This window comes from Neovison vison, chromosome 2 (assembly GCF_020171115.1).
Source record: "Neovison vison isolate M4711 chromosome 2, ASM_NN_V1, whole genome shotgun sequence".
Lineage (NCBI taxonomy): Eukaryota > Metazoa > Chordata > Mammalia > Carnivora > Mustelidae > Neogale > Neogale vison.
Window position 1 is genome coordinate 55,240,950 of NC_058092.1, and position 26,632 is coordinate 55,267,581.

At 40.1% G+C, this 26,632-nt stretch overlaps 1 protein-coding gene across 22 annotated transcripts in view; it reads left to right on the top strand.

The window, feature by feature from the left end:
* The window catches only part of SGIP1 (SH3GL interacting endocytic adaptor 1), a 209,110-nt gene that overhangs the window by 120,224 nt on the left and 62,254 nt on the right, over positions 1 to 26,632 (top strand). For 10 of the 22 annotated variants that reach the window (XM_044238400.1, XM_044238402.1, XM_044238406.1 and 7 more), the window contains 8 exons: positions 2,458 to 2,469; positions 8,243 to 8,254; positions 11,435 to 11,459; positions 12,379 to 12,430; positions 13,777 to 13,862; positions 16,954 to 17,046; positions 20,432 to 20,506; positions 22,631 to 23,131. In XM_044238400.1, coding sequence (XP_044094335.1) covers positions 2,458 to 2,469; positions 8,243 to 8,254; positions 11,435 to 11,459; positions 12,379 to 12,430; positions 13,777 to 13,862; positions 16,954 to 17,046; positions 20,432 to 20,506; positions 22,631 to 23,131 — 856 coding nt within the window. The remainder of the gene's footprint in view (positions 1 to 2,457; positions 2,470 to 8,242; positions 8,255 to 11,434; positions 11,460 to 12,378; positions 12,431 to 13,776; positions 13,863 to 16,953; positions 17,047 to 20,431; positions 20,507 to 22,630; positions 23,132 to 26,632) is intronic. The other 12 variants (XM_044238417.1, XM_044238414.1, XM_044238422.1 and 9 more) reach the window with 3 other exon arrangements.

Consider the following 26,632-nt stretch of genomic DNA (forward strand, 5'->3'; position numbering starts at 1 on the left):
AAAGCTATTTGATTTTAACCCAAGAATTTCTTTTTGTCTGTAGGTTGCAAACATGGGCATTAATAATTTTCATTTCTCTGTGTTACTTACCAAGGGTCTGGGGCTGAAAGTCAGCCCCTATCTTGACCCTGAAACATTAGTTTTTGGCTATAAGAGAACATTCTGCCCTGGAGATCAGATCACATAGCTCTATATACTGTTTGTGCAAAGCAGTGCTAGTTCCTGGGAACATTTGTGACATATATTCGCCCCTGGGGTCACTAATGGCAGAGAGATAAACAGTTAAGGGGGAGCTAAGTGAAACATTTAGAGAAGCTGGTGAAGGAACATTACAACTGGGGCCACATCCCTTGAGGCATATACAATTCAACTTTATTTCAGAGTGCAATTCATCTTTCTGTATTTTAAAAGACATGATGCTTCAAACATTTTCTAGTGTTTTAATGGCCCCGCAAAAGGGAATTCCTAAACCTGCTTCGAATGCCTCCTGTGTCCCTAGCACTATGTTTGGGACCAGAGAGAGTCCATTCGTGACCATTACTGTGAGCAATAATGGAGTGGAGACACCTAAATGACACAGGACAATAAGAACTGCAAAGAATATGCTAGCAATGGGACGCCTGGGTGGCTCAGTGTGTTAAGCCGCTGCCTTCGGCTCAGGTCATGATCCCGGGGTTCTGGGATCGAGCCCACATCGGGCTCCTTGCTCGGCGGGGAGCCTGCTTCTCCCTTTGCCTCTGCCTGCCTCTCTGTCTGCCTGGGCTCACTCGCTCGCTCTCCCTCTGTCTCTGACAAATAAATAAATAAAATCTTAAAAAAAAAGAATATGCTAGCAATGTGGACCTTTGTTTTCCCCCAAGGCTAATAAACACCAGGCAAACAGAAAGACCTTTAATTATACATGGTTATTGTGAAGAAAAGGAATGTGCTGTGATCGGACAAGAAAAGGGAACAACCCATTCTGAATGGGGAAGCTTGGGGAAGGCCTCATGGAAGAAGCAGTCCTGGCCTCAAAGAATAAGTAAACTTGTGACTGAGGGCTATAGAGGCAGCCTGAGCAGAAGGCAGGGAAGTGAGTGAGGGGATTCAACATTCAGATGGCCAGGAGCCTCTGCGGTTAAGTGTGGGCTTCCTACAGGTGGGAGGTGGGAGGGTGGGAGATAAAGAGTGAGGGTAAGTTAGAACCCATTGTGAAGGCACAACTGACATAGAATGGAGCGTGTGTTCTATTTTCTGAATAATTGGGAGGCTCTTTAAGGACACAGTAATATATTCACTTTACTATTCTGAAAAATAATTCTGCAGGTAGTGCAGAGGATGAATTTAGTGGGTGAAAGTGGAAATGGGACCATCAGCTAGGAAGTGTGCACAAAAGGCTCATGGAGCACAGCTTTCTACCAGGGATGAGGCCCTCACCATGACATTTGCTCAAGAAATAAAAGAGCTTTCTGAGGGGACCAGGGACCACTCACCAGGACAATAATTTGCTATTGTTTATAAGGAGTGGGATGGGAGAATTGGTGACTGTAGCCAGGGTATCCTGAGAGGAGATGACAGGTACCGGGTTCCCTGACAAAGTTGGAGCTACTGGAAAGTCTCATGTTTTAGGTTTATGACCATGCTCAGCTGTATTGCAATAATGACATCTTCCAAATCCTTTCAATATCACAAAGCAAAATTTTCTATTTTCAAGGCACAAATCTATTTGCTAGAAGCAAAGCATTCAAAAGAGAGCTTAGAGTGTCTCCAAGGGAGATGCCTTCTATAGCTTGAATTTGTAGGGGAGGCACAATGTGATCTCTACCCACCTGGGGGTTCAGCTGGGTCTCTAATGAAAAGGCATGTTAGAGAAAAACATACAGAAGTGTAGTAGCATGTACATTTCATGTATACATGGGAGACCCCAGAAAAATAAAGTAACTCAAATAGGTGGCTTTAAAATCTTGAATTAAATACCGCTATGTAGAGAAAGGGAGGGGACATAGGCCTCTGAAGGGATAGCAGCTGATCTTTAGGAAAAATAGGTGGGAAGAATATTGTGTGATCAAATTTGTTTCGGTGAGGTATTGACTTCTGGTCTCCTCACTCATGCTAAGACTCAGGGCTCCCTGATCAATAACACTCCTGGGAAGGGGATTTATGACAATTCTCAATATATCTCTAGGCAGATTAGGGTTGATCAGAGAGTCTCCTTGCATTTACCGTTTTCAAATGCTTGCAGTTCAAAAATCATCAATTTAGCGAAGTAACAGATTTGGGGGTGCATGTTCTGCCACCCTTGAAGCTAAAGCCTGTGACCTGGGAATGACTATGTCAGATGCCCAGAGAAAGCCGTTAGAAGAGCAGTGCCTTGAGAGCTGCTTTGAGGAGGGTTATTCTGAGCCGGATCTGTTTCTCTGAAAATACATTTCACCTCTCTCATTTTCTCTTTTTCTTCTTCATGCCTACGCTTTATAGAGGAAAAGTCCGGTAAGAAATAAGTCCTTTCCACATTTTGGCCAAATGTGACTTCTATTCATTTTCATCATCTGCATAATGACTGACTGTGTTTAACACCTAAACAAGATTTTGAATTTTTAAAAACAAACCTTCGTGAACCAGGACAAGGTCTAATTATGCCCCATGGGGAAAAAAGGAAGTCGGTTGCTAAGTGATTTTATAAGTCTATTATGAAGAACCACGGTGTAATTTTGGGAAGATTCACCTCTGCCTCCATCAAAGGCATATGATTAAATAGTTTAGGTATGAAGTTTCATTTACTGCAGCTTCCCCTTGGATTGGTCAAGCTACATATACGTACCATGAACTAGGCAAACCTTTTAAGTTAATTTCTGGCTTAATGCCCAACATGATAGCATCCGTCTAACGAAGGCTTGTGAAGCTGGCCTAGAAGAGGGAAGTTGTCTTCCTTCTTTTATTTTACAGCTAATCAGAAAAATATCTGCTTCCGGAGTTGTCAAAGAGATAGAGAAAGAGGATCTTTATAAAGTGCAAAGCAACTCTTCCACATTCCTTTTTAGTAAAAGTGGGTGATTTTTAGTGGTGGCACGAATCTGCTATGATGTACCTACATCTTTTTTTTTTTTTCCTAGCAACGATGAAATAGATCTACTAGAAAAAAAAAAAATTCAATGTTCTCTTGTCAGTTACCTGGTATATTGGGAAAATGTTTCCAGCATGCCCATGCTCAGCTATCACGGGTAACCTCTCCACAGAAAATCATGGAAATCTGTGTTTCCACGTTAACAAGCACTGAGAAATGGTTGGTGGTTGGTTGCCCTTAACTCACCTAAGTGGATGGTGCAATAAGGGCTCCAACATGTCATCCCGTGCATTGCCCCCAGCCTGGCAGTCTCTGTACCACCTGCAGGCTACCCCACCCGCGGCAAGTCTGTGTGATAGGAGGGAGGAGAAGTGGAAGACACCGAAGAACAAAAATGGGATCAAAATACTAAAACACATCAAAGTACAAACCCCAAGTCTTTTGGTTTCTAAAAATAAAATAAACATATTATTATTATTATTATTATTATTACTACATCTACTACAAAACTGAATGGCCACTTCTGATCTGAGTAATTGAGCGTCTCTATTGTATCACATGCTATGTGGCATACAATTTAGTTGGTGTGCTTTAGTAGCCTTTCTTTATATTTTGCCAAATGCCCTTATTCTTAACTCTGAATCTTTCTCTGAATTATCCAGATTTGGCCACTTCAAAAATTGACTCAGTTGGGTGGCCTGAACTTAACCCGTGGTGCATCAAAAAAAGCTCTCCTCCTCATTGGTTTTCCCCTGTTGTCCTTACTTCAATTTTAACTGCAAGTAATCCTTGTCATTTTGAGTTGTGTGTTTTTAAGGACGAGTCCTCCTGTCACTCCCTGGCCTCATTTTCCTTTGGAAATGTCCCTCTTGTTGATTGCTCAGTCTGGTTGAGTCTTAATGACTATCTTGGTTAGTAGCGAGGTCTTTATTTTCTCTTCCCAAATGGCGTTTCAGAAGATCCTCTCAACTAGGTTCTATTGGACATGATAGGTATTCACTGTAGTTTGAGTTGTAATGGATACAAGAATGAATTTAAATATAGATAAAGACCTACAAGGGATGGGGGTAGGGGTTAAGGGCTTGCCTGATAGCTGGCCTTCCCCATCAGCATTAAAAAGCTAGTAAGAAGATGGGCTGGAATCAAAATAATATGCATAATGATCACATATTCTAATTCTTTCCTAGAAAATTCTCTAACATGAATCACTGAATTTGCTATGACTAGCCTATATAAAAATATTTGTTTGGTGCTTGGTAGCTTTTCACGCATTTTCCTCCTGTTCCCCATAGCACTGAATTTAGCATCTTGTAAAACTTCAAAACCTGAGGCTGACTTAGTGATTTTGATGAGCAAGACAGATTGTGTTTGGTTACTTCTTTTTATAAATATCTTAAAACACTTACCCTCATTGGCTAAGACTAAGGTATTCTAGTAGGCGGACTTAAAATTAATCCTTTTGTGCAAAAAATAACAAAGCAAAACTGGTGTGGAATAAGGACACTGAGGAAACTATGAGGACATAGGCTGAAATATTATTTTAGGGAGGCATATTTGCAAATTATATACATTCTAGAAATACAATATGTTCTAACCCAAGATCTTCATTCTAGTGACCAAATTATAAATTATTAATGTACACCCCCTTTGGAAAATAACCTCAAGGTACAAAGTAAGAGTTATCTCTTATTTTAACATCAAAATAGAAATGGGGGAATAATAAATGTTGCCAAAACCTTTTCCGGAATGTATCCGAGGATTAAGAGAAATCTAGGAATTGAGCAATTAATATTTATATAGAAACACAGGAGATTTGCTCAGAAAGGGAATAGACCGATTGCAAAGTCCCTGTTTGAGTAATCAGATGAAGTAATAAGAATAGTAGATAAAATTTACTGAGACCTTATTATATGTGACACAGATCCCTGCAATCAGAGACAGATTGGCCACCTGCAGATTCTGAACAGCGGAGTAAGTGTTTTGTTTGCTTGTGCAGTTAAAAACAACTTTAGTCCCATTTATAAACCAGAATGTTTGAAATTAAAAAAAAAAAAAAAAAAAAAAACAGGATGTGCTTCTTCTCTCTCAACAACTTTGAAGATCTGGCAGCACTAGGCCCAAATTTTTGCCAGGAAGGCATGGGAGCTCCTGAGGTGTGGTGAATTCCCCAGAGCTTCGTGAAGACATGCCCTTACCAATGGCACCCCTCTCCTTGCCCTGTACTCTTCTGAGTTTGCCACTCAACGTGTAGTGTTTGGCTTACATCAAGACCAGGGTTTGCATGGGTAGCTCAGTCAGTGAAGGGTCTGATCCTTGATTTGGGCTAAGGTCCCAAAATTTGATCTCAGGATTGTGAGATTGAGCCCCACAGGCAGCTCTGTGATGGACCTAGAGCTTGCTTGAGATTCTCTTTCTCCCTTTCCCTCTTCCCCTCCCTGGCCCTGCACCACAAGCTCTCTCACTGTTTCTCTTTCTCTCTCTCAAAAAAAAAAAAGAAAAAAAGAAAAAATCTAAACCAGAATATACCAAGACTGGATACAAATGACTTTCTTTCCACCTTTGAAGCAAATTCTATATATTTGTAGAACAAAGATAAAACACTAAAGGCTTCAAAGATCTTGGAAAATGAGAGGAGATGGAGTAAAATAAAAAACAGGCAAAGGCCCTCCTCTCCAGTTCATAGATTTTGCTGTCAAAATTGTTGTTCAGCAGAGCCTACAGGTGTTTTATGCACCTTACTAGTGATAAATAACATATACGGAGCCCTTCAGTCTGATGTGTAGAATTCTTTTTCTTTCGAGGGTTTCAAATAGCTCTTAATTATGGGCTTTGAGGCTTCCTAGGTCTGACCTCTCCACAGCTTCTAGCTGGTCCTTCTGTGTTCATGCTTCTGACAGCCTGATTTTGAACAGTTTTTCCCAGATAAAGGAATTTTCCAAGTAGAGTTTATAAAATGCTTTTTTTTTTCTTTTTTTTTTTTTAACTCAAGTTAGTTAACATGCAGTCAAGTATTGGTTTCAGGAGTAGAATTTAGTGATTCAACACTTATATCCAACACTCGGTTTCATCCCAGTAGGTGCCCTCCTCAATGCCCATCACTCATTTACCCCCTCCTCCCATCACCTCCCTCCAGCAAGCCAAATGCTATCTTATGATGTTGTCTTTTGCTAGAAAAAAACCAAACAAACAGAAACTGTTGACGCTATGGTGAGTGCTGTGAATTGTGTAAGACGGATGTTTCATTCACAGACCTGTGCCCCTGAAGCAAATAATACATTTTATGTTAATAAATAAATAAACAAATGGAAAACCATAAGGAAGAGAAAATACACTTATAAAATTTTTTTAATTAAAATACAGGTTTTTAACTCATTGGAGACTAAAATATGGCTTAACTTGTGTAAGTTAATATGACTTAATTTATTTTAAAAAGTGGTCTCTATAATCTTAAGAAAGTTTCTTTGAATATAAGGTTCTACCTCTGTATGGGTACGATGTGCATTTTATTTTGCATTACTTTTCATAATTTCATCTTGGGAAAATTTGTGTCACCTTTAATCCTCTCTTTGCTGTAGTTTGTTACTTTTAAAAGTGAATTTTTTGTTGTGAGATCAAAGCTAAAATCATAAATTCCCACATTTTCTTCTTAGAGAAGAATTTTAGTCTGGTCATTAAAAGAATTATAAAGTCTAAATTTTCATATAAAATACTGAATTCCTCTCAAAATACAGTATGAATTAGTAAAAGAACTTAATCCCAGGAATATATATTCATAAATGTTTTTTTCTCTGATTTTATATAAATTACATCCACAGATAACCGACAAATGTATACAAAAGGTGGAGACAACATAGAGTAGAACCTGGAAAATCAGGCAAATGAGAAACTCTAAAATATTAGAAATAAAATTGACAAGAGTAAATATGTCTAAAATAATGAGTTCTGTTACAAAACATTCAAAACAGGAAGTAACCATTCATGGTTCTCTGCTTTAGGAGCCCTCCAACAATATCATGTAAGAGTGAGACAAGAGATCTAAACCCTGTCTCTGGTTCAACCCATTCACTAGCTGTGGATCTTAGAGACTCAATTCCCCCTCTTTATCAATAGACCATTGGACCTGATATGCATGGAGGCCTCCCAGGTATAAAACACCAGAGGCTTATTTCCTGTCTGGTCCTAGAGTAGAACAGTTCTTTTCATTTGAGCAACCTTCTAGATACTTACATGTTTGTGCTCCTGGCCTGGGTTTGGGGATTTGGGCAATACTGGGTCCCAGGTAGCGTTTAGTATCTTCATAGTTTGAAAGCAAAACTTGAAGCAACGTCTTTTCCCCCACTCACAAAATAGCCACGATTGTTACTGAAGAAAAATTCTGAAGAGGGAGGGAGAGTAACCAGAGGTTGTTGGGGTCCGATAGCAGTCATAATCCAGGTGTGAGAAGTGAAAGAAAGAAGTCCTATGTCTGCTCCTTGTGTTACTCCAGACATGGCCTGCTCACCACTGTTCTACTGATGCTGGGCAGCTTGCATTGTTGCCATCTGTCCTTGTTAGGGGCTCCTCGCCCTTCCCATCACAGCCCTACCCTTTGGTAGAGGCTGCCCAAATCACCAGGCCAAGAACAAATAGTTACCAAAAAAAAAAAAAAAGTCCTCATCAGCATTCGTTCCGTAGTAGTACACCAAAGAGAAGAGCCAGGCAGAGAAGAGGTCTTTCTACCCCTGCTCTCTGATTTGGGGAGGCTCCAATTTATTCCAAATCATGTGGGAAATGAATTACACCTATTGCATTTGCCAACACCCCGTCGTGTGTGGAAATGTAATTTTCTCTGTCATACTTAGTCTCTAAAACCTCCTCTGCAAATAATCTGGAGAGAAACTCCTTATGACAAAACGTGAAAAGTTGTCAGTGAAGTTTTCTTGGATGTTTCTTTCTCGTTCTTGCATGCCCATCACTGAAATGGTACGCCCCACTAGCTAAGCTACTTTGTACCAGAGAGAGCTTCTTTTAAGGTTCGCCAAACCTCCTTATGGTTTAATAAGCCACAGACACGATGACTGCCTGTTTTCCTTTGGCCTGGTTACTTGGAGTGTATGTTTGGTTGGCTGTTTATGAAGTCCTCTATTACCCAAAGCCTGTTGACTGATCCATCATTCTCTGACTAGGTATCTGTTCTCTCTTCCTTTTTGCTGATCACAGAGGCGCAGCCCGGTAAGAACTCTCAACATTTTTACCTTGAACGTGTATAGAGAAAAATGTTGCCAGGGCAAGTGGCCAGGTTTGGCTTCCCATTAAATTTATGGTAACTCAGTATGAATGAAGCAGATGAGTTACGTTTACTGGCTGGAAGCCTCTGGTCCTATAAGCATCAAGAGCGTACTTTAGAATTATCAGAACACTTTTCCACAATAAACTAAATTAATACATAGACACCCAACCCCTAGTGCCAAATTTGAACAATGTGTGTAGTGGGGGGGTGTGTATGTGTGTGTATGCAAGGCCTGGAGACTGGCCAGAAAGCATGTAGAAGTTTACAGCAAAATGATACTAAAGACTAAGAAAACTATAAGGAAAGTAAGGAAACAATTTTTAAGCCACATTGTTTTAAGCCCGAATTTAAAATAAGTTCCTGGACCACAATTTACCTTGGTTAGTATACTGATATTACATAATAATATATAATCATAATTTCCATCTTGGGAGAAAGAGAGATGTTTTCAGGTCAACACTCCTCGCTGTCACATAAATCTATTATTTCACCACCGAAGTCGGATCACTGTGAGTTTGCATTGCTCCAAGTGAAATCTTGGTCATTTTTCCCAGGGTGAAGAGTCTGATGAATTTAAAGCAACAAAAAAGAAAGGTCTTTGCTATGTTTGAAATGACGCCCTCTGTGACAGGGAAATGGGACTGAAAACAATGCCCTTGGAAACGGCCTCCGTGGGCCTATGCCAATTTGAATAATCATTAGGTGAGGCCACTAGTCTGCCCCAGCTGCTAAAGCCGGTGGTTCTCTGTTTCCACCATGTAGCCAATGATCAAAGGCAACACGCCCAGGGACTGCTGTTTGGGTGTGAATGACTCCTCCCCAGCATATAGGCAACATTTCAGATTATGACAAGTTCTTCTTCTTCTTCTTTTTTTAAAGGAAAAAGAGGAAATTAATTAAAAATGAAGGTGATTTATTCACAACATACATGTAAGCAACAATCACTGAAAAGAGGAAAATGTAGTCCTTTGGAAAGGAGATGACTTTTTAATTCAATGGGCTTTTTCCTGACTGTGGTTTGTGTGGTGGACATAACCTTAACCTTGTTCTAGACTTGCCACGCTGCCGCTCCAGGCCGCCAGAGAGCTGCGTGCGTGACCCAGCGGACCGGGGCGATGTTCTTGTCTGTTGCCGCTGACTTGCTGCCGAGCATTCCCATTATCTGTTCCGTTCTAAAGTGATATTATTTTATTCTTCCTAATGTCTCAACAACAGAGTTTTTTTGCCATACCTTGCTTGCACTTAACTGGTGATTGTTTATTTATGAGGAGTATTTAATAAGAATATTACTCGGCTTTCTTGCTTAGATCCTCTCCACAATAAACAGCTACTGAATGCATGAATACACCTGGAACCACTGAGTACAAAAGAAGTCTTGTACCTTCTTCGGTTTCATACGCATTACATTTTTAATAAAAGGGGTAAGATAGGGAGCTGAAAGATCTTCAATACTGCCTCTGGGGTCCCCTATCTCTTGGATTTCAAGTCTTGTAATTCTAGATGAATCTGGTTCCCTCATTGATGACCTTGTGGCTGGCTACTTGGGAGTAGAAGCCCCAGTATCTTTATTACACACCCATAAGAAAATCTGACCATCTGAGGCTCTGAAACCAAGAAAAACATTTTAATTCATTTAGATGATTTGATCTCTTATTTTTGTCTATAGAGCCTTATCTTCTAAAAGACAACCTGTATCCAAACTCCCGTACTAATGACTATAGCTGATTTAAATGACTATATTTAATTTAAATGTTTATTAGTTTAAATAAACATGTTAGCTTAAACATATGAATTTTAAATGTTTATTCATTAAAGTAAATAAAATAAATATCTATTTAAAAAATCTTTTCTAATAATTGAATAATTCTCTATAATGGCACAGATACGCAGATCGTGTTATTAGACAAGACAAGCGGAAAATACAGTTTGAAAAATTGAGCCATTCACTAGAAAACATCTAGTGAATTCTTGCTCAGATTGAAACTGCCCCTCTACTGTTAAATGAGCTCAAAATGAGACAGAAAATTCTAATAAGTCCTAGGAAAGAAGATAAAAAGTTTCTTCCAGGTCTGTTACAGAGACTCTACATCTGGTCCTGTGTTGTTAATGTTACCAAGTGACAGAAGAGAATCTACCTGTGACCAGCCACCAAGCCCTGGGCACACCCTCTGGAATACTTTCCAATACTTGCCCTTTCCCACTCCCAGCATCAGCCCCCACCATTCTCCTAAGGCAAGCCCTCTCCAGTCATGTCCTACCCATGATGCTCTTTGTCCAGGGCTCTCCTTTTCTGCCAGCATCCCATGCTTAGAAGACTTCAGAGCAGTTTTGAATTAGATTTTTTTTTCTAATCAATCTTGCCGTGATGGAAATGTGATGGAAATAAATTTCTGCTAGGGTATTATAAGAGCAAGGCATGACCTTCTCAAATTATTCCTGTCAGGGCCGTTTGTATTCCTACAGTATCACAATGCCTTGATCTAAAGGAATGACTTCCAGATGGCAGAGAGCCCTGTGGCAGGCAGGTGGAAAAAATTGGGGTGGGGAGGGCAGCTGGAGAGAATGGAATTTTCTGGCCCCTGATTATAGCAGAATATCCAGGGGCCATGCCTCCACAAGTTTTCCTTCCCTTTAACATTTGTTGAGTAGATCTTTACAAATTACATTAGTAAAATAATGACTATTTTTACTAACAATTCATGGACTATCCCTACCCTGATAAAAGCAGAAAATACTCCTAATACATTCTATTATTTTCAAACATCAAACATATATTAATCTTGGATTTATTTCTCTGATAGACTTCAAGTTTGGTTTGTTTGGTTTTTTTAATAGACTATTCAGTGTTTGCTTAATTTGCCAAATCTAACCAGGTAAGGGGTTTTTCTGGTTCAGGAGACTTATGATTGCCCTCCCTTTATCTCTATAATCCTTGAGTAAAATGAAAAACTGATTTATGTGTGTGTGTCTACAGTTTCCAACTTGAAAGCAGTTCTGAGAAAGATTTCATTTTTTCCCCATCTGCATTTCTGAGTTCAGCTGAATTGCAATGACAGAAATATACATATTGTACATAACATATATGTGGTCTTAAACCTTATAGTGTCTATTTCTAATTCTAGGGTGCAATTAAAAGGAACTTATCCAGTAAGTATATCCTAGCTACCAGAAATAGAGTAAAATTTAAAAGGAGAAATAGTTCCTTGGATCTTAGAGCATATGTATATATATTTGCATTATACACTCTTGGGCTTGATTTTTAAGGCTCATGAATGCTTTACTTTTACAGCAAAGAAATCTTGTAATGATAAAGGAGCCTCGTGGGTTCTGAGTGATTAATATTTAAATTCTGAAATGAATATGTTTCTGGAAAAACATTGCTATCTTCTTCCTATATTTGTCAATTCTTGCTTTATCATTTGCCTTTACAAATAAAGTTAATCAAGTGTGTGTTTGTTGAGGGGGTGGGGAGAGGAGAAGGGCAGAAGGGCCTGAAGATAGATGCAACTAATCCATTCCTAATGTTATTGGATACAAAAATTACAGTCAACCAAAGTGATATAATACAGGTTATAATTTATGTAGGACATGATTTTCCTCTGCTGCATATAGCACATTCTAGCAAATTCTAAATTCATATAACATTTTCTTGGCATTTCAAGAAAAGAACAGGCAAAGAATGCTGGATTCCTGTACTATGTACATATGGCCTGGCTTAGTATTCTCTTATGGTAATTGGAAAGCGGAACTGCTCGAGGCGGCAGACATTCGAAGAATGGTAGGCTACTCGGGTAAACTCTGCAATATCCAGCTCTTCTGTTTGACAGCTTATCATGGTATTCCTTGGTTAATTAGGCTTTCCAAATGCCAGATAAAATGGTACTACATATGTTTGATATGTGGCTGTTACATTGCCCGGGTAGAGGGTTTGTTTTGCAAAATTTTCATATTGAGTTGGTTATTGATGGAACTTAAATCTCTAAGTGTTTCCAAACATAGCTCATAAGACATAGAAGAAAGAAATAGTAAGAGTATGCCTAAAAGCTTTCTTTGTCCTGTACATCAGGTGAAGAAGTGGCGAGACCCAGGCGTTCCACACCAACGCCGGAACTTGTAAGGTGAGCATGGAAGGCTTTAATTGTGTTTCCTGGAAGGCATCATGCATGCATTCCTTGTTAATAATTCAGCAGATCTCCTTTAGGCTGAATTTTCAACTTCTGTTAATAAAGGCTCTGCTCAAATGTTAAGTCCATAGCATGGTTCAGATATGTTACCATTTCTCACAAGTGCAGCTGGAGGGAGATCCATAGGGGGAAGTACTGTGTCATCACCTAGAGTGACTATCAGACATGTGCAGGTCCCTCACTGATGGGAGGGTTGGAGTCTGTGTGAAGAGGTCTTTTGGTGTTTGGGGTACATGATTGTATTGCCCTATGAAGAATATTCTGTTCAGTTGGTTTCAATTTCATGATACATTGCACCTGTCATACACCAAAAGAATCTTCTATTTTGTTTTTTTGTCTTTGGCAAAGCATTGTATTTTGCACTGTGTGTTCTTTGGGTTAATATTGTACGAAAGAGGATTGTTTTCCAGGAAGACTACTATTTCTATTTAAAAGTTGGATCCTTTTCATTTTGTCTCCCTCTCCAGCCCCACTCCTTCAACCTCTTAACTACTACTACACACACAAACACACACACACACACACACACACACACAGAACTCATCTGGATCAATGAGGGGGATCAGGTCTGGGAAGAAATGAAGATTATGGAGCCTTTTGTTTATAATCAGTTTAAGTAATGATTGTGGGGAATGGTAAGATTTTAATTTATTCCCTCCTTTCCCCTTGATTTCTCAATGTTCTTCTTTTTCTGGAATAGCCTGTGTTTAAGGTATTAGGGGATTACAGCTAGTCTATTGTGTGTGTTGGTTGGGGAGACAGGATGGAAATTAGAAACTAGTAGACCTAGTTTCTGATTCAAATACAAACTTCTTGGGTGGCTTGTCATTTAACCTCCCTATACCTGACTTTCACTAATCACCAAGGGCATTAACTCAATACAGAGATGTGGTAAGGACAAATGTAAATGGTTTTTGAGATCTGAAGAGACTAAGGTGCTTTGAAACAAACTGTTGTGTCTAGTATTATCTCTTCTAGGTATAGAGAATCATGATGATTTGAAAGAGTTTTTCTTTTTCAACTCATTTCTACTAGACCATCTCTTTAGTTTCCCATTGAGAACCAGGGATCTTATCTCCTAGTGATTCTTTTGGTCCATAATACATTTGACATTCTTACATATACTTTCTAGCCCCATTGGGGCCTGCGTACATGCCTGCATATGTACACAAGTACACACATGTCTATCTGGCTCACCCTGAAAAATATTTCAAAGTTTGTCTATCTTTTTAGCATTAATATTCCCTTTTCTCTGTTTTGTTTTAATCTATGTGATTTAGCAAAAAGCCTACAGATGACACGGTGGCCCTTGCTCCCCTCTTTGGTCCACCATTAGAATCAGCTTTTGACGAACAGAAGACAGAAGGTAAAAAAAAAAAAAAATGTGTATCTCTATAGATTTTTTTTTCATTAAAGTATAATTTGCCTAGAATAAAGGTATGTGTTTTGAGCCATGTACCATCAGATCCTCATAGGAAAGAAAAGTTCTGATCTAGGGCATGTTGTTGGAACAAGAGTATCATTTGCAAACCTCCAGTACTTTAGGATGTGAAATTTTACTTCCGGAAATATCAAGTAGCTCACAAGTTCACTTCTCAAAAGTGGTCAGTAAGAATTACTGAAAATGGATATAGATCACTGGGAATAAGTCAGGGAGTAAGTGCTCTATGAGCCAAACAGTCATCATGGTAGATCCAGACCTTCACACTCCCTGGCAGAGTCACTGTCACCATGACCTGACCTCCCTGACCACATTTACTCTGTTCTCCCCCTTGTCAGTGGAGGTGTCAGTTGGGTTGCTCACAACAGACTTGTTTGCAGGCTCAATACCCAAGAATGACCTTGAATCATTGAGCAACTTACTAGTAATGTTGTGGGGAAAAAAAATCAATTCAGCCATTATTACTGGGTTTACCTACTAAATATTTACTCCTAGAATTAAATATTTAACTTTTTAAAATTAACCATCTTTTTGAGATGGCTATAAATAATGTATATCTTGCTGACATAAATGAAGCTTTTTATGAAAGGGATCTAATTTATTCCTGAAGTGTATTTATGGCCAGTACATGTATCTCTGGTGTGTGGTAATATCATTTGATCTGAAAACACTATGGCTTATGTATTATGAATGTTATTTTTTATACCATTGGGCAAAGAAATCAAATTTAACTGTTAAAGGCAACAGGACTTGAAAGCATAATGAGTAGATTAAGCTACAGAATCAAAAAGACTCCAAAGTACAGGGACTTAGACAATATAGAATTTTATTTGTGTTTTATGTCAATAATCTAAATTAAACAATATAGGACTGGTAGGATGGGTCTCCTATTCTTAACATATGGCCTTTTTCTCTGGGTCCAAAGGAGCTGATCCAGCTCTCATCATCTCCCAGTCAGAATAAAGTTAGGAGCTGGTGGAGGGCAGTGGGGGGAAGACCAGTATACTCACTGCCAACTCCCGTGAGAGCAAGCTCTGGGAGAGACATACATCACTTTGACCAGAGCTAGTCAGAGAGAATTCAGTGTCATATGGCCAGACAGAACTTTTTAACAGCAGAAAAATGGAGAATGGATACTGGAAGAGAGCTAGCAGTCAACCACATCAAAACATTTTTCAATAACTTAGTTAGGAAAACGTATCAGGAACATCCCTAAATTACTCCTTCAGGGATTTGAATGTCTACAACTTAGAATCCTAAGTCGAGGTGGCCTTGCAATGAGACTATCAGTTGTCTTATTAACTCAACTATGATCAATTTTGTTTTTAAATGACTAAACTGTGTAGTGACTAAAGGTGGGATTTGATTTGTTGCCTTTGAATCTACCTATTAAAGGAATCCATGACTGTATGGAAACTGGATTTACAAAATAGAGAACAGTTCTTAAAAAAATCAAGGTGGTGTCCCACATCAACTCCATGATCAAATCACATCTTTGGATAATATTTGCTTTCATGTTAAAACAGAACAGAACTAAGACCGTCTTTGGGTTTGTGATGGAGAGGAGATACACACCTGAACTTATCTATGGGCCTGGCTTGCTTTGTCTTGAGGTGGTCTCATCCCCCAAAGTTCTATAAAGTTTCAACATTTGCACCAAGTACACTAGCTCTTTCAATATCCACACTCACCTTTCGGATCTACTCACTCTCACTTCTTTTTATTGATTCTCACATCACTAATTTAAAAAGGCCTGGCGGTGGGGGGGGGGGATTAAAAAAATAAATAAATAAAAGGTCTGGGGAGGAAATATGTGTTTTGGAGTCAAGTGTGCATGCCCAGGATCAGATCTTGGCTCCTCTACCTCACAAGGTAGATCTTGGGCACATTATTTAATCACTTTAATCTTTGCTTCCTCTGCTGAAAATGGTACGAATATCAACCACCACCGGGTGGTGGTGTGCAGATTAGAATATCTAATAATAGCTACTGGCCTTGGGATAACTGTGTTATATGGAGTTTGTATACATTTATTTATATGTATTATCTCCTGTGATCCTTTTTAGTAACTTTTTGATTGCTCTTAATATCTCTACACTGACGGAAGGGAAGCTCAGAGGTGCAACAACTGGCCCAAGGCCCTACAGCCTAGCTGTAGATACTGGATTCAAATCCACATCCCACTAACTTCCCAGCCTGTAATTTAGCACATAATGAATTATAAGTAGTGCCTACATAAATCCTGGCACTGGATACGTGCAGAGAAGACCTGGTTGTTTACATGGTTACCATAGCAATTTAAAAAATCAGGAGACTTTGGTTTTTTTTTTTTAAAAAGGAGACAGAAGAAATAGAAACAAATTAAGTTCAATGCCATTAGGCCCATAGGCCTTAATTTCTCTGATTTTACTTTGGGTGTTGAAGCCCTTATTTATTTTTCTGGTTCTCTTAAGATATTTACCGAACATTTTTAGAATAATTTCGTTTCTCTTTATAATTATGGAAAAGGCTTATTTAAAGACACTATATGATCCTTTAACCACTCTACAGAACTCAGGAGTTCTCATTTTTGAAGGATATTCACACCAAACTTTAAATAAACCAACTTGAAATGACCATCTGTGGGATTAATGCCTGAACCTTCAAATGGGTGCCAGAAATAGGGCCAGTCCATGTTCTGCCTTTCAGAAAGTTCTTCAGTGACCAACCGGGAAGAAAATACAGATGCTGTATTTCGAAAATTTTTATTTAGGTATGTGTGCACACACAGACATCTCCACCATCACCACACACACACGCTCACACACACACACACACACTCCACTGCCATTTGCATTCTTCGCTTGAAAAGCACAAGGAGCAGCCCACTTCTAAATTACTTTGCTAGGACTGAGGCAAGTGGGAGATAATTTCACAAAGCTCAACTTTACATTGAAATTTTACGTTTTAAAATCCAGGAACTTTTTTTTTTTTTTTTTAAATCTCACCCTGGGAAATTTTCTTTTTATGTTTCCAGTTCCTTTAGATCAGCCTGAGATATGGGGTTCAGGCCAACCAATTAATCCAAGCATCGAGTCGCCAAAGTTAACAAGGCCTTTTCCCACTGGAAGTAAGTTATGTGTCTGCTCTGTCTGGAAAAATAAGTGACTCATTTTACTGTCTGTCTGCATGGTGAAATTAGGCAACTTGTAGAAAGTATGTAAGCAACGTTTGTATTATATAATATTAAAAAAAGATGGGATTCTAATAGGCTTCAGAGTTAAAGGGGCCTAGGGCAGTTTGTCAAGGCAAGAATAATGTATTAAAGTAAAATTACTAACTTTGAATCATTATGTCTTCTGACATCCCATGGACACATTCCTTCCTTCATTCATTCAAGGTGCATATGTAAGAGGGAGAAGCAAGGAAGGTAAAGAAACGTACAGTGCTCCAGCTACCGGCCACTCACACAACACAGAAGTGAACTCAGATGGCCTCTGAGAGTCCTACAGGACAAGGAGGATGCATGGGACAGAAAGGACACACGGAGATGAAAGAGGGATAACTGGAGAGCAAGAGAAATGATGCTATTTGGTGGGAAGCTGAAACAGGAGGTCAGGACAAACTTGTCTCAAACCAGGGGCCATGAGCACTGCCATTCCAGGATGCTCCCCACTTCCTCCTGAAGATGCTGATGGCCCTTCACCTGTAGCGGGTTGGGCTGTTTGGCCTTAAATGGATTGCTCCTCTGGTCAAGCCACCTGTTTGATGGATTTCTTGAGTTCTCATTTCAGTGGACTTCCCATAGCATGTGTGCTTGAAAAGGCACTCCTTAAAATGCCCGTGGGAGGAAGACTCGGTCTCAGAGAAAGGAGTTTGGAGGGATGGTGGGATGCAGAGGATATTTTCATTTTGTGAAGCTCACATCCACACCAATTAATACTTTTCCAGTTCAGCATGCCAGGGTTCTGCTTTATGGGGCCTACAAATAATCACTGGAATTAACCAAGGGGATTCCTGATCAAAGGCCCAAGAGGTTGTTTGCTGGAGATACTGCTATAAAACCATGTGATCGGGTCTTTGCAAAGATATTTCTCTCATAAAACAGGATAGGAAAAACAGCATCACCAATAGCTATTTTAAACATCTGAACTTTTAAAGGTGTGCTTTGAAAGAATTCGAACCCCAGTGCTGTGATTTTGAATGTTTCTCTCTGCACTGGGAAATAAATCCAGTGAAAACGCTCTAACTTCCTTGAAAATCTTTCTTTAGAGACCTGAGCCATCCAGCTTATACCTAGAAAACCCGCCCTAAATGCCAGGAAAGTCCATAAATGAAATGTTTACCTAGATGAGGTATTGATTTTAAGAGCCATTATTGGCATTTTCTAGTTTTCCAATTTTTATGAGGTATTGTTACACTTAGTACAGCTGTTGTATAATCGATGTGTATTGTATACTTTTGCTCATTTTGTGCTTGCAGCATAAGTTTGCTATTTTAAATTGTTAGGGTCTTACGGTGTTTTATGTTTTTGTTGATTATGACCTCAATTTTCAGGGAGAAGCTTAGTCAAAAACAGAGCCCCTGATGGACTCCTAACTTCTACGGAAAAGCATGACCCATTGAGGTGTAGTTTCAGAAGCTCCTAACCTAAGATTAGGAACCATGTATTTCTGTGCTTTAGGATGATGCTGTCAGTCACACGCCTGTTGTGTAGAAAGACAGGATGGTCTCTAAAATTAAATGAAGTCGGGTGGGGGTGGAGTGACAGGAAGGAGCTCTTCCCAGTGCAAGCAGGCAAAGGGTACTGCCGTGCTCTCTCCGGCCAGGGCCCAGCTGACACGCTCCGCTTTTAGGTCATGGAAGGCTGGACTACATTCAAGATTCACAGACGAACTTGAGTCTAGTTTATGAGATCAGTGTGAACTCTTTGAATCTACCAAATGTAGCCAGTGACAGAAAAGCATGCATTTAAAGAGAGAGTAAGGAAAAAAAAAATGTACCTGTTGAAACAGGAATCCCTAAACTTTTTTTTTTTAAGATTTTTATTTATTTGAAAGACAGATCACAAGAAGTCAGAGAGGCAGGCAGAGACAGAGAGAGGAGAAAGCAGGCTCCCCGCTGAGCAGAGAGCCCAATGCGGAGCTCGATCCCAGGATACTGAGACCATGACCTGAGCCAAAAGCAGAGGCTTTAACCCACTGAGCCACCCAGGCGCCCCAGGAGTCCCTAAATTTGCCTACAAAATGACAAGTCCAGTTCAGAAGGCTGAGTCTCTGGGCTGGGGCCATAAGACAATACTTTTTCTATCTCAAGAGGTTAGGTTGACCATCATTTTTACCAAGGGAATCTGTGTATTCTTTGTTGCTCCCAATATACTAAAATATACTAAAAGTTAAGATGTATAACTTTAAGACATCTTTCCAGACTCAATCTAGGCAATATTATCCTGACTATATTAAAACCCCCTCACCCAATATGGTGAGTGCTGTGAATTGTGTAAGACTGATGAATCACAGACCTGTACCCCTGAAACAAATAATACCTTATAAGTTAAGTTAAAAAAAACACACACAAAAAAACCCTCACCCAAGCCTCCATCAAGACATTCTCATTCCCTTCACCATACCCTGGATTGTGATCATCTGTAAACATGGTATTCATCCATTCAATCATAAATTCCTTAACCTACAGAGGTTTCTTTTGTTCAACCCTGTGCCCCCAGTTCCTAGTACAATATGAAACTTTGCCGGTGCTTGAAGTTTGTCAAATAAAGGGATGAATGAATAAAATGATGACATCAGTATCGTTATCACCTGACATCCTTTTGACAGATTCTTTTCATCATTAACTGGAAGAATCTGGTTTATGCCTCCATCAGAAAGGATGAATATCCAACTTTTGTATCAACATGGACGGTCCTGGAGGAGATTATACTGAGTGAATAAGTCAAGCAGAGAGAGTCAATCATCATATGGGTTCACTGATTTGTGGAGCATAAGAAATAACACAGAGGACATGGGGAGATGGAGAGGAAAAGGGAGTTGGGGGAAATTGGAGGGGGAAACGAACCATGAGACTGTGGACTCTGAAAAACAATCTGAGGGTTTTGAAGGGGCGGGGGTGGGAGGTTGGGGGAGCCAGGTGGTGGGTATTATGGGGGGCACATATTGCATGGAGCACTGGGTGTGGTGCATAAACAAAGAATTCTGGTACACTGAAAAGAAATTTTAAAAATTAAAAATTAAGAAAAATAAATAAATAGGATAAACTAAAAAATAAAAAATAAATAGGATAAACTGATCCTGGGGGTGGGGGGGAAGGGAAGAATCTGAATCTGAATGGGTCTTGCTTCCGTTTCTTAGCCCTGAACTGAGAAACAGTTAGACCACTAATGGTTATAACATTTCCAATAGCAGGGATATGAATGAAAACCCAGATCCTGCTTACCTACAGAAGATTTGTAACTTACAGAGAAAGCGATCATTGATGCTTGGTTTCTCGTGTCTTTGCAGCACCTCCACCACTGCCTCCCAAAAATGTACCAGCCACCCCACCCCGCACAGGCTCCCCGCTCACAGTTGCACCCGGTAAGTTTCCATTTGTTTGGTGTTGGGAGGATAACAGCAATCAGCAGTGGCCCTGGACTTCAACCTGCCCTGGACGTGTCAGGGTCTGTAGAGACTCCAGGATGAAAATATTTGCACTGGGCTTTCCTTCCATGACAATTTACTATGCAGACTTATTTTAAAGTATCACTTTCTGGTTTCACAAAAAGGTTCTCTTTCTCAACTCATTTTTCCTTGGTATCATTTTGTTGAATGAAGGCTGCATTTACTTGTGAGATGAAAGAAAAAGAAAATCTCAATATTCCAAGTCTTCGTCCAATTGGCATTTCCCTTTGTTGGATCTCATGTTAATGATTTACAAATTAAAAATCTCAAGGCACAATTCATCTTTTTCCCAAGAGCCAATCATTGTTTTTCTAGATTTAAAACTGCCTAAGCTACAAAGACATAGAATGGTTCCCAGGATGTACAGCCTATGGATGAGCTTGGGAGGTGGGGAATTTTTTTCCCCCAGGAATCATTATTATCCTGTGGCAAAGAGCTAGTGTAAGGATAATGAAATATGGCAAAGAATTGCCACATGTCTTTAGACAGACCTTTTCTAGGGCATCTCTTTACCTTCTATTAAAATCAATATTACATACTCATGCAATTTATAATCTACCTTGTCCTCCTGGGCCAGGAAGTCAAAAGCAGTGATTGCTATGTGATGTGTCTGGGCCCTTCGAATATGGTTCCTTATCCCCTTTGGAATGCTATTGCTGCTTTGTCCTTTGCTATTTTTGCAGCCTGGTGAGTTTGATAGCTACAGGGTAGGTATTTATCTACAAGACCAAGTGCAATGCATAGTCATTTTTTGAAATTCATATTGATTAAAACCCAGCGAAGAGTCATCCAGAGAGTCACAGGTAAAGGTGTTTGCAAGTTCAAATCATTTGGGCTCCTTGTATTCCCATAAATACTTTAGGTATAAATAAATCTACCAGCGACAATATTATAAATAGTGTGGGGCATGCAAACTGCTACCCCATTTATCTGTAGCCTTGGAGCCCTGAAGGTTAATTCTTTTCTATCATGAAATATGGAAGAACCAACCAGTTCTTAGAACCAATGAGTTATTTAAAGATGCTTCAGCTCATGCTTTGCAATCACTCAGGGAACAGCTTCTAATTTCGATAACCTCAGTGGGTAAAAAATGTACTGCTTCAAGTTGCAGTTGCTTTCAAGCATTTCCTGCCAAGTGTAGAAGATAGTTTTGAATTTTTGTCTCTTATCACTGATAAGAATTAAAGAGAAGAGCTGAGGCTGATGTTGTAGCAAAACCAAGACTTTTCTGTTTCATGACTCCAGATAGATGTAGATCACAGTTATACCTACAATGTTCACAGCTTAGACTTGATGGGAAAAAAAATGATCAAGATGTTTTGACAGTTTTCCTCCCTACTAAACACCTATACAGGTAACAGTTCTGATAAGTAGTAGATGTCTTCTCAATAACCTGTGTGTGTTGAATGTGGGATGTATATGTGTGTGTTTGTAAATATACATGTGGGGATATTTCTTTAAATGACCTCTGTATTGTGTTTCTGGTGTTTTTAAGGCAGAGGATGTACAGCTGATTTTGATACAATAGTTTTTTTAAATTAACAGATATTCTTAGTTTCGGCACACGTTTTAATAAGCTGGAACAGACAGTCTTTATCAAATATGAGGGTGATTCTCGGCTGTCAATTGTTTTTCTACGGGGTTGTCTCTAGGCTAGACTTTCTGGACCTCCCTTTTGGAATTGCAGTTCCAGAGCCTGAACTCTGTGAACCTCTTCCGAGGGCAGCCTTTTCAAAGGGATCACCCTTCGCACTCTTGTGAGCAGCCTTTGAGAGCGGAAGAGCGCTCAGCGCCCCACGGTGGTAAAAGTAGCTACCTGAGGTCACCCAGCAGAAAGGGTAAAACCACAATCTAAAAAAGTGATGCTCACATTATGGGGGCAGAGAATGCTCTCCTCGCCTTCAGCTCTGATCCGGGTTATTTTCACACTTTGCAGGGCAATCTGTTTACCATGCTTTGCCTCCCCCCTCCCGCCCCTGCCCCATACAAATAATATTCACCAAGTCAATTAAAGTTAAAAATCAACTACTTTAACCACAGGAAATGACCAGTCAGCCACAGAGGTCAAAATTGAAAAACTACCATCAATCAATGACTTGGACAGCATTTTTGGGCCCGTGTTATCCCCCAAGTCTGTTGCTGTTAATGCTGAAGAAAAGTGGGTCCATTTTTCTGATACGTCCCCGGAACGTGTTACTCCAGAGTTGACTCCAAGGGAAAAGGTGGTGTCCCCACCAGCTGCATCAGACAACCCATCTGACTCCCCAGCTCCGGGCCCTCCGGGCCCTCCAGGCCCCCCAGGCCCCCCAGGACCCTCTGGTCCTCCTCGCAATGTACCGTCGCCGCTCCATTTAGAAGAAGTCCAGAAGAAAATCGCTGAGCAGACCTTCATTAAAGATGATTACTTAGAAACAATCTCATCTCCCAAAGATTTTGGGTTGGGACAGAGAGCGACCCCACCTCCCCCACCACCACCCACCTACAGGACTGTGGTGTCATCCCCTGGACCTGGCTCGGGCAGTGGTACGGGGACCACCAGTGGTACGTCTTACTGTTTGAGTGTGCTTCATGTGACGGGGAATGGCCGCGGCTGCTGCAGCGTGAGCAACACCCTCCTCCTGCCTGGCAGTTGGCTCTAGAGCTTCAGCCATCCCTCCTCTGGTCTGGGTGTTCTGTGGCCCCATGGCATGTCCTAGTGCATTGAATGCTCACCCTCATAGTGCAAGTCTGTGATGTGTTCTGCCCTGCACCCTGGTCCCAGCGCTCCTTGGGAGCGCCCTGCCTTCCACCCTGCTGGTAGGAAGTGCATAGTTTTTAAATAAGCTGCTTTGTCATGGTTTGGACTTCAGGAAAGTTCTAGAAAGGCAGATTTCCTAGCCAGTGAGTTTCATGTTAAGTGTCTAATTTCCCTGTCAGATGCCTGTACAAGGACGTTTTTTAGTTTGTTTTATTTTGTTTTCAGCTTTATTATCATTGGCAAAATTATAAGATATTTAAAGTGTACAGTGTGATGACTTGAGCTATAGATTTATATACACAGTGAAAGGGCTCTTCCCATCGAGTTAATTAACACACCACATATTTACTTTTGGGGGGTGGGGTTGGGTAGAGGGAAGGCAAGGACATTAAGCTCTATTCTCTCAACAAATTACAATTATACAATATGGTGTCATCAATCATACAATACAATTATACAATACAACACCGTGTTCTGCATTAGCTCCTCAGACTGTATTCATCTTATAACTGAAAGTTTATACTGTTTTTTCCCAAGGGTCCTAATTTTGGTAGGTAGGTCACTGTGTTCTTTCTTTTTCTACTTTTTTTTTTCCAGTTCTTTCTTTTTCTGTAGAGGGACAACCATGTTAACCCCTCTTATTACTTCAGAAAAAAAAGAAGTAGGGTTTGAAAATGAGATTCTTAGGGGACAGCAAAAAGAACGTACCTTACTACATCCACAGCGTATCAAGTTGCCCCTGAAGACAAATTATTCTCTGATTTTATCTTGATAAGCTCATCAGCTGTGAAGTAAACTCAAAGCATGGTGACAGGTGATGGGGAAGTCTGTCAGAAATGGACATTTAGGACTTTCTATGCAAATGTTGATGTTGAACCTGACATTTTGGTTTCCCTTCTTTGAATCTTCATTTTGAGTTCCCATCATATAAGAGGATGGCAACACCTGCCACGCACGCTGAAGAAAGATCAAGATTTTCTAATGTCTCTTCTTCCATATTTTTTCTCCTACTGTTGCTCACATTGATCTGGCAAGAACCAACCCCTCTGCCCTCAGGGCCTTCCCTCCTGTGCCTGTAGGTTTGGTTTAGGCACCTTCTGAGTACCATGAGTTTTTTGTTTTTCATTTGCTTTGGAAGAGGGGACCAAGTTTATGCTATTTCGATGCAGTAAGAGACCGGAAGGAAAGACTTTTGTCTCCACCCTAATAGTCATTAACCATTGCTGCCTCTTTCAGTGGAGTAGTTCAGGGCTTGCTCTGTTTGAGAATTCCTGTGCTTCAAGCATCCATCCAGTCTGATCAAAGAGAGGGCTGGAGAGTCACCTGTACCCCACACAAAATCGATGTTTTTCTGTCACTGCATGTGTCCCAGGTGCCTTCCTCCACCGAAAAAGGACAACTACCTAATATGCAAATAAATTTGGGGCAAATTGTGTTAAAACAAAATTAGCAGGTTTCTTTACCACAGGACCCCTGAGAACCTTTAATTTGCCAAGAATAACAGCTATAGTTTCTTCTCCTGGTTATCATCTTAATCCTATGTGCACATTGCTTCGTCCTTACAACAATCCCATGTGATAAATGCTCTCTTATTTCTCCTCTTTTGCAGCTGTGTAAACTTGGGAATACTGAGGCTCAGAGATGTCAAGTAATTTTCCCAAGTTTACACAGCTACAGGTGACAGAGTTGGGATACTCAGTCATACTCAGGTCTGTCTGATTCTAAGCCTGAGTTCCTAACCCCAGGGCTCTCCAGGCACTCTTTTTTTTTTTTTTTTTTAATTTCTTTTTAGCATAACAGAATTCATTGTTTATGCACCACACCCAGTGCTCCATGCAACGTGCCCTCCATAATACCCACCACCTGGCTCCCCCAATCTCCCACCACCACCCCCCGCCCTTCAGAACCCTCAGATTGTTTTTCAGAGTCCATAGTCTCTCATGGTTCATCTCCCCTTCCAATTTCCCTCAACTCCCTTCTCTCCATCTCCCCATGACCGCCATGTTATTTCTTATGCTCCACTACTCTTAAAGTTTAGTTACAAAATCTCCCAAACTTATTTGACCACTGATACCCACCTGTTGGGACCTGTGTCATCAACAGGGTCACCAACAATTCTCTCAAAACCCACTCTCTCTGCACCTCTCAATAATTCTAAAGGGTTAGAGCACCCACCTTCATCCTCTGTTGCATTTTTAGATCCTCTGGGGGAATATAAGCCTCCTTACTTAACTGTAAAGGTAATAAAAGAATCATAATTAAAGCCTTCATTTCAAACTTCAGACCTGTCTCCTGTCAGAGAGGGGAGTGCTTCCGGAGTCTTAATGGTGCTCTCCTCCCAGAATGAGGCTCTCAGTCTTCTGAAAAGACTTCTAGAGGAATAACCCTCTAGTGTTATTCCAGTGGCGGGTCACTGTGCTTGCCTCAAAATGAACAGGTTTAGTTGGGGAAGGGAGGACAGGGCAGAGTTGTCGCTCATCTGTTTCTTCCATCACCTTCCACATAACTCTGGAAGATATTTAATTGAATTGACAACTGATCTAATGGCTGAAGAAGGGAGCCTTAGCTTTCTTTCTGAAATCTTCAAGAATTTTGTTGTCATTTCTCTGTTTAGCTTCATAAATTATTTGAAATTATTTTTAGGTGTTACCAGTAAAGACTATTGATTCTTAATAATTGAGCTGGAAAAAAAACCTATACTTTGCAGGTAAAAGATTGAGTTTCTAAGTCGAAGATTGAACTGGGTCAATGAAGCTCATGAATAAATAAAACTTTGCACAATTATCTCCTTAATTAAGTCCCAGTTTATTTGCCATTTAATGTTTTATTGATGGAATATACACAGACTAGCAGAAATGTAAATTTATAATTAAGACAATGGGAGATGGCCTCATGTTTTAAAAATGAGCCATGCTTCTCAAGACCTCCTTTTTATAAAACTTCACCTGATAACACTAGTTTTCCTGTACATCTCAAACTATATTTAACTGGGCACCATTATGCTTAATTTTAAAATTTCACTCACTTGGTCACTGACCAAGTGCAGACATTACATGAAGCCTTGTGAATCAGTTGAGTTACCTGATGTTGAAAAGCAATTGAAAGTTAAGAATTTGTTCCAAGAACTTCCATTTCCTTAGGGCAAAGTTATAAATACCTAGTTTGGCCAGAACTTTGCTTTATTGGAATGGAGATGATGATTCTCTTGGCAAAGGCCATTTCTTCTCCCTTGTGGGTGGTGTGACAGGGAATGGGACAGAGAAAGAGTTCTATTGGCCTGTAGAGACCAGGTAAGGAGAGGTGTC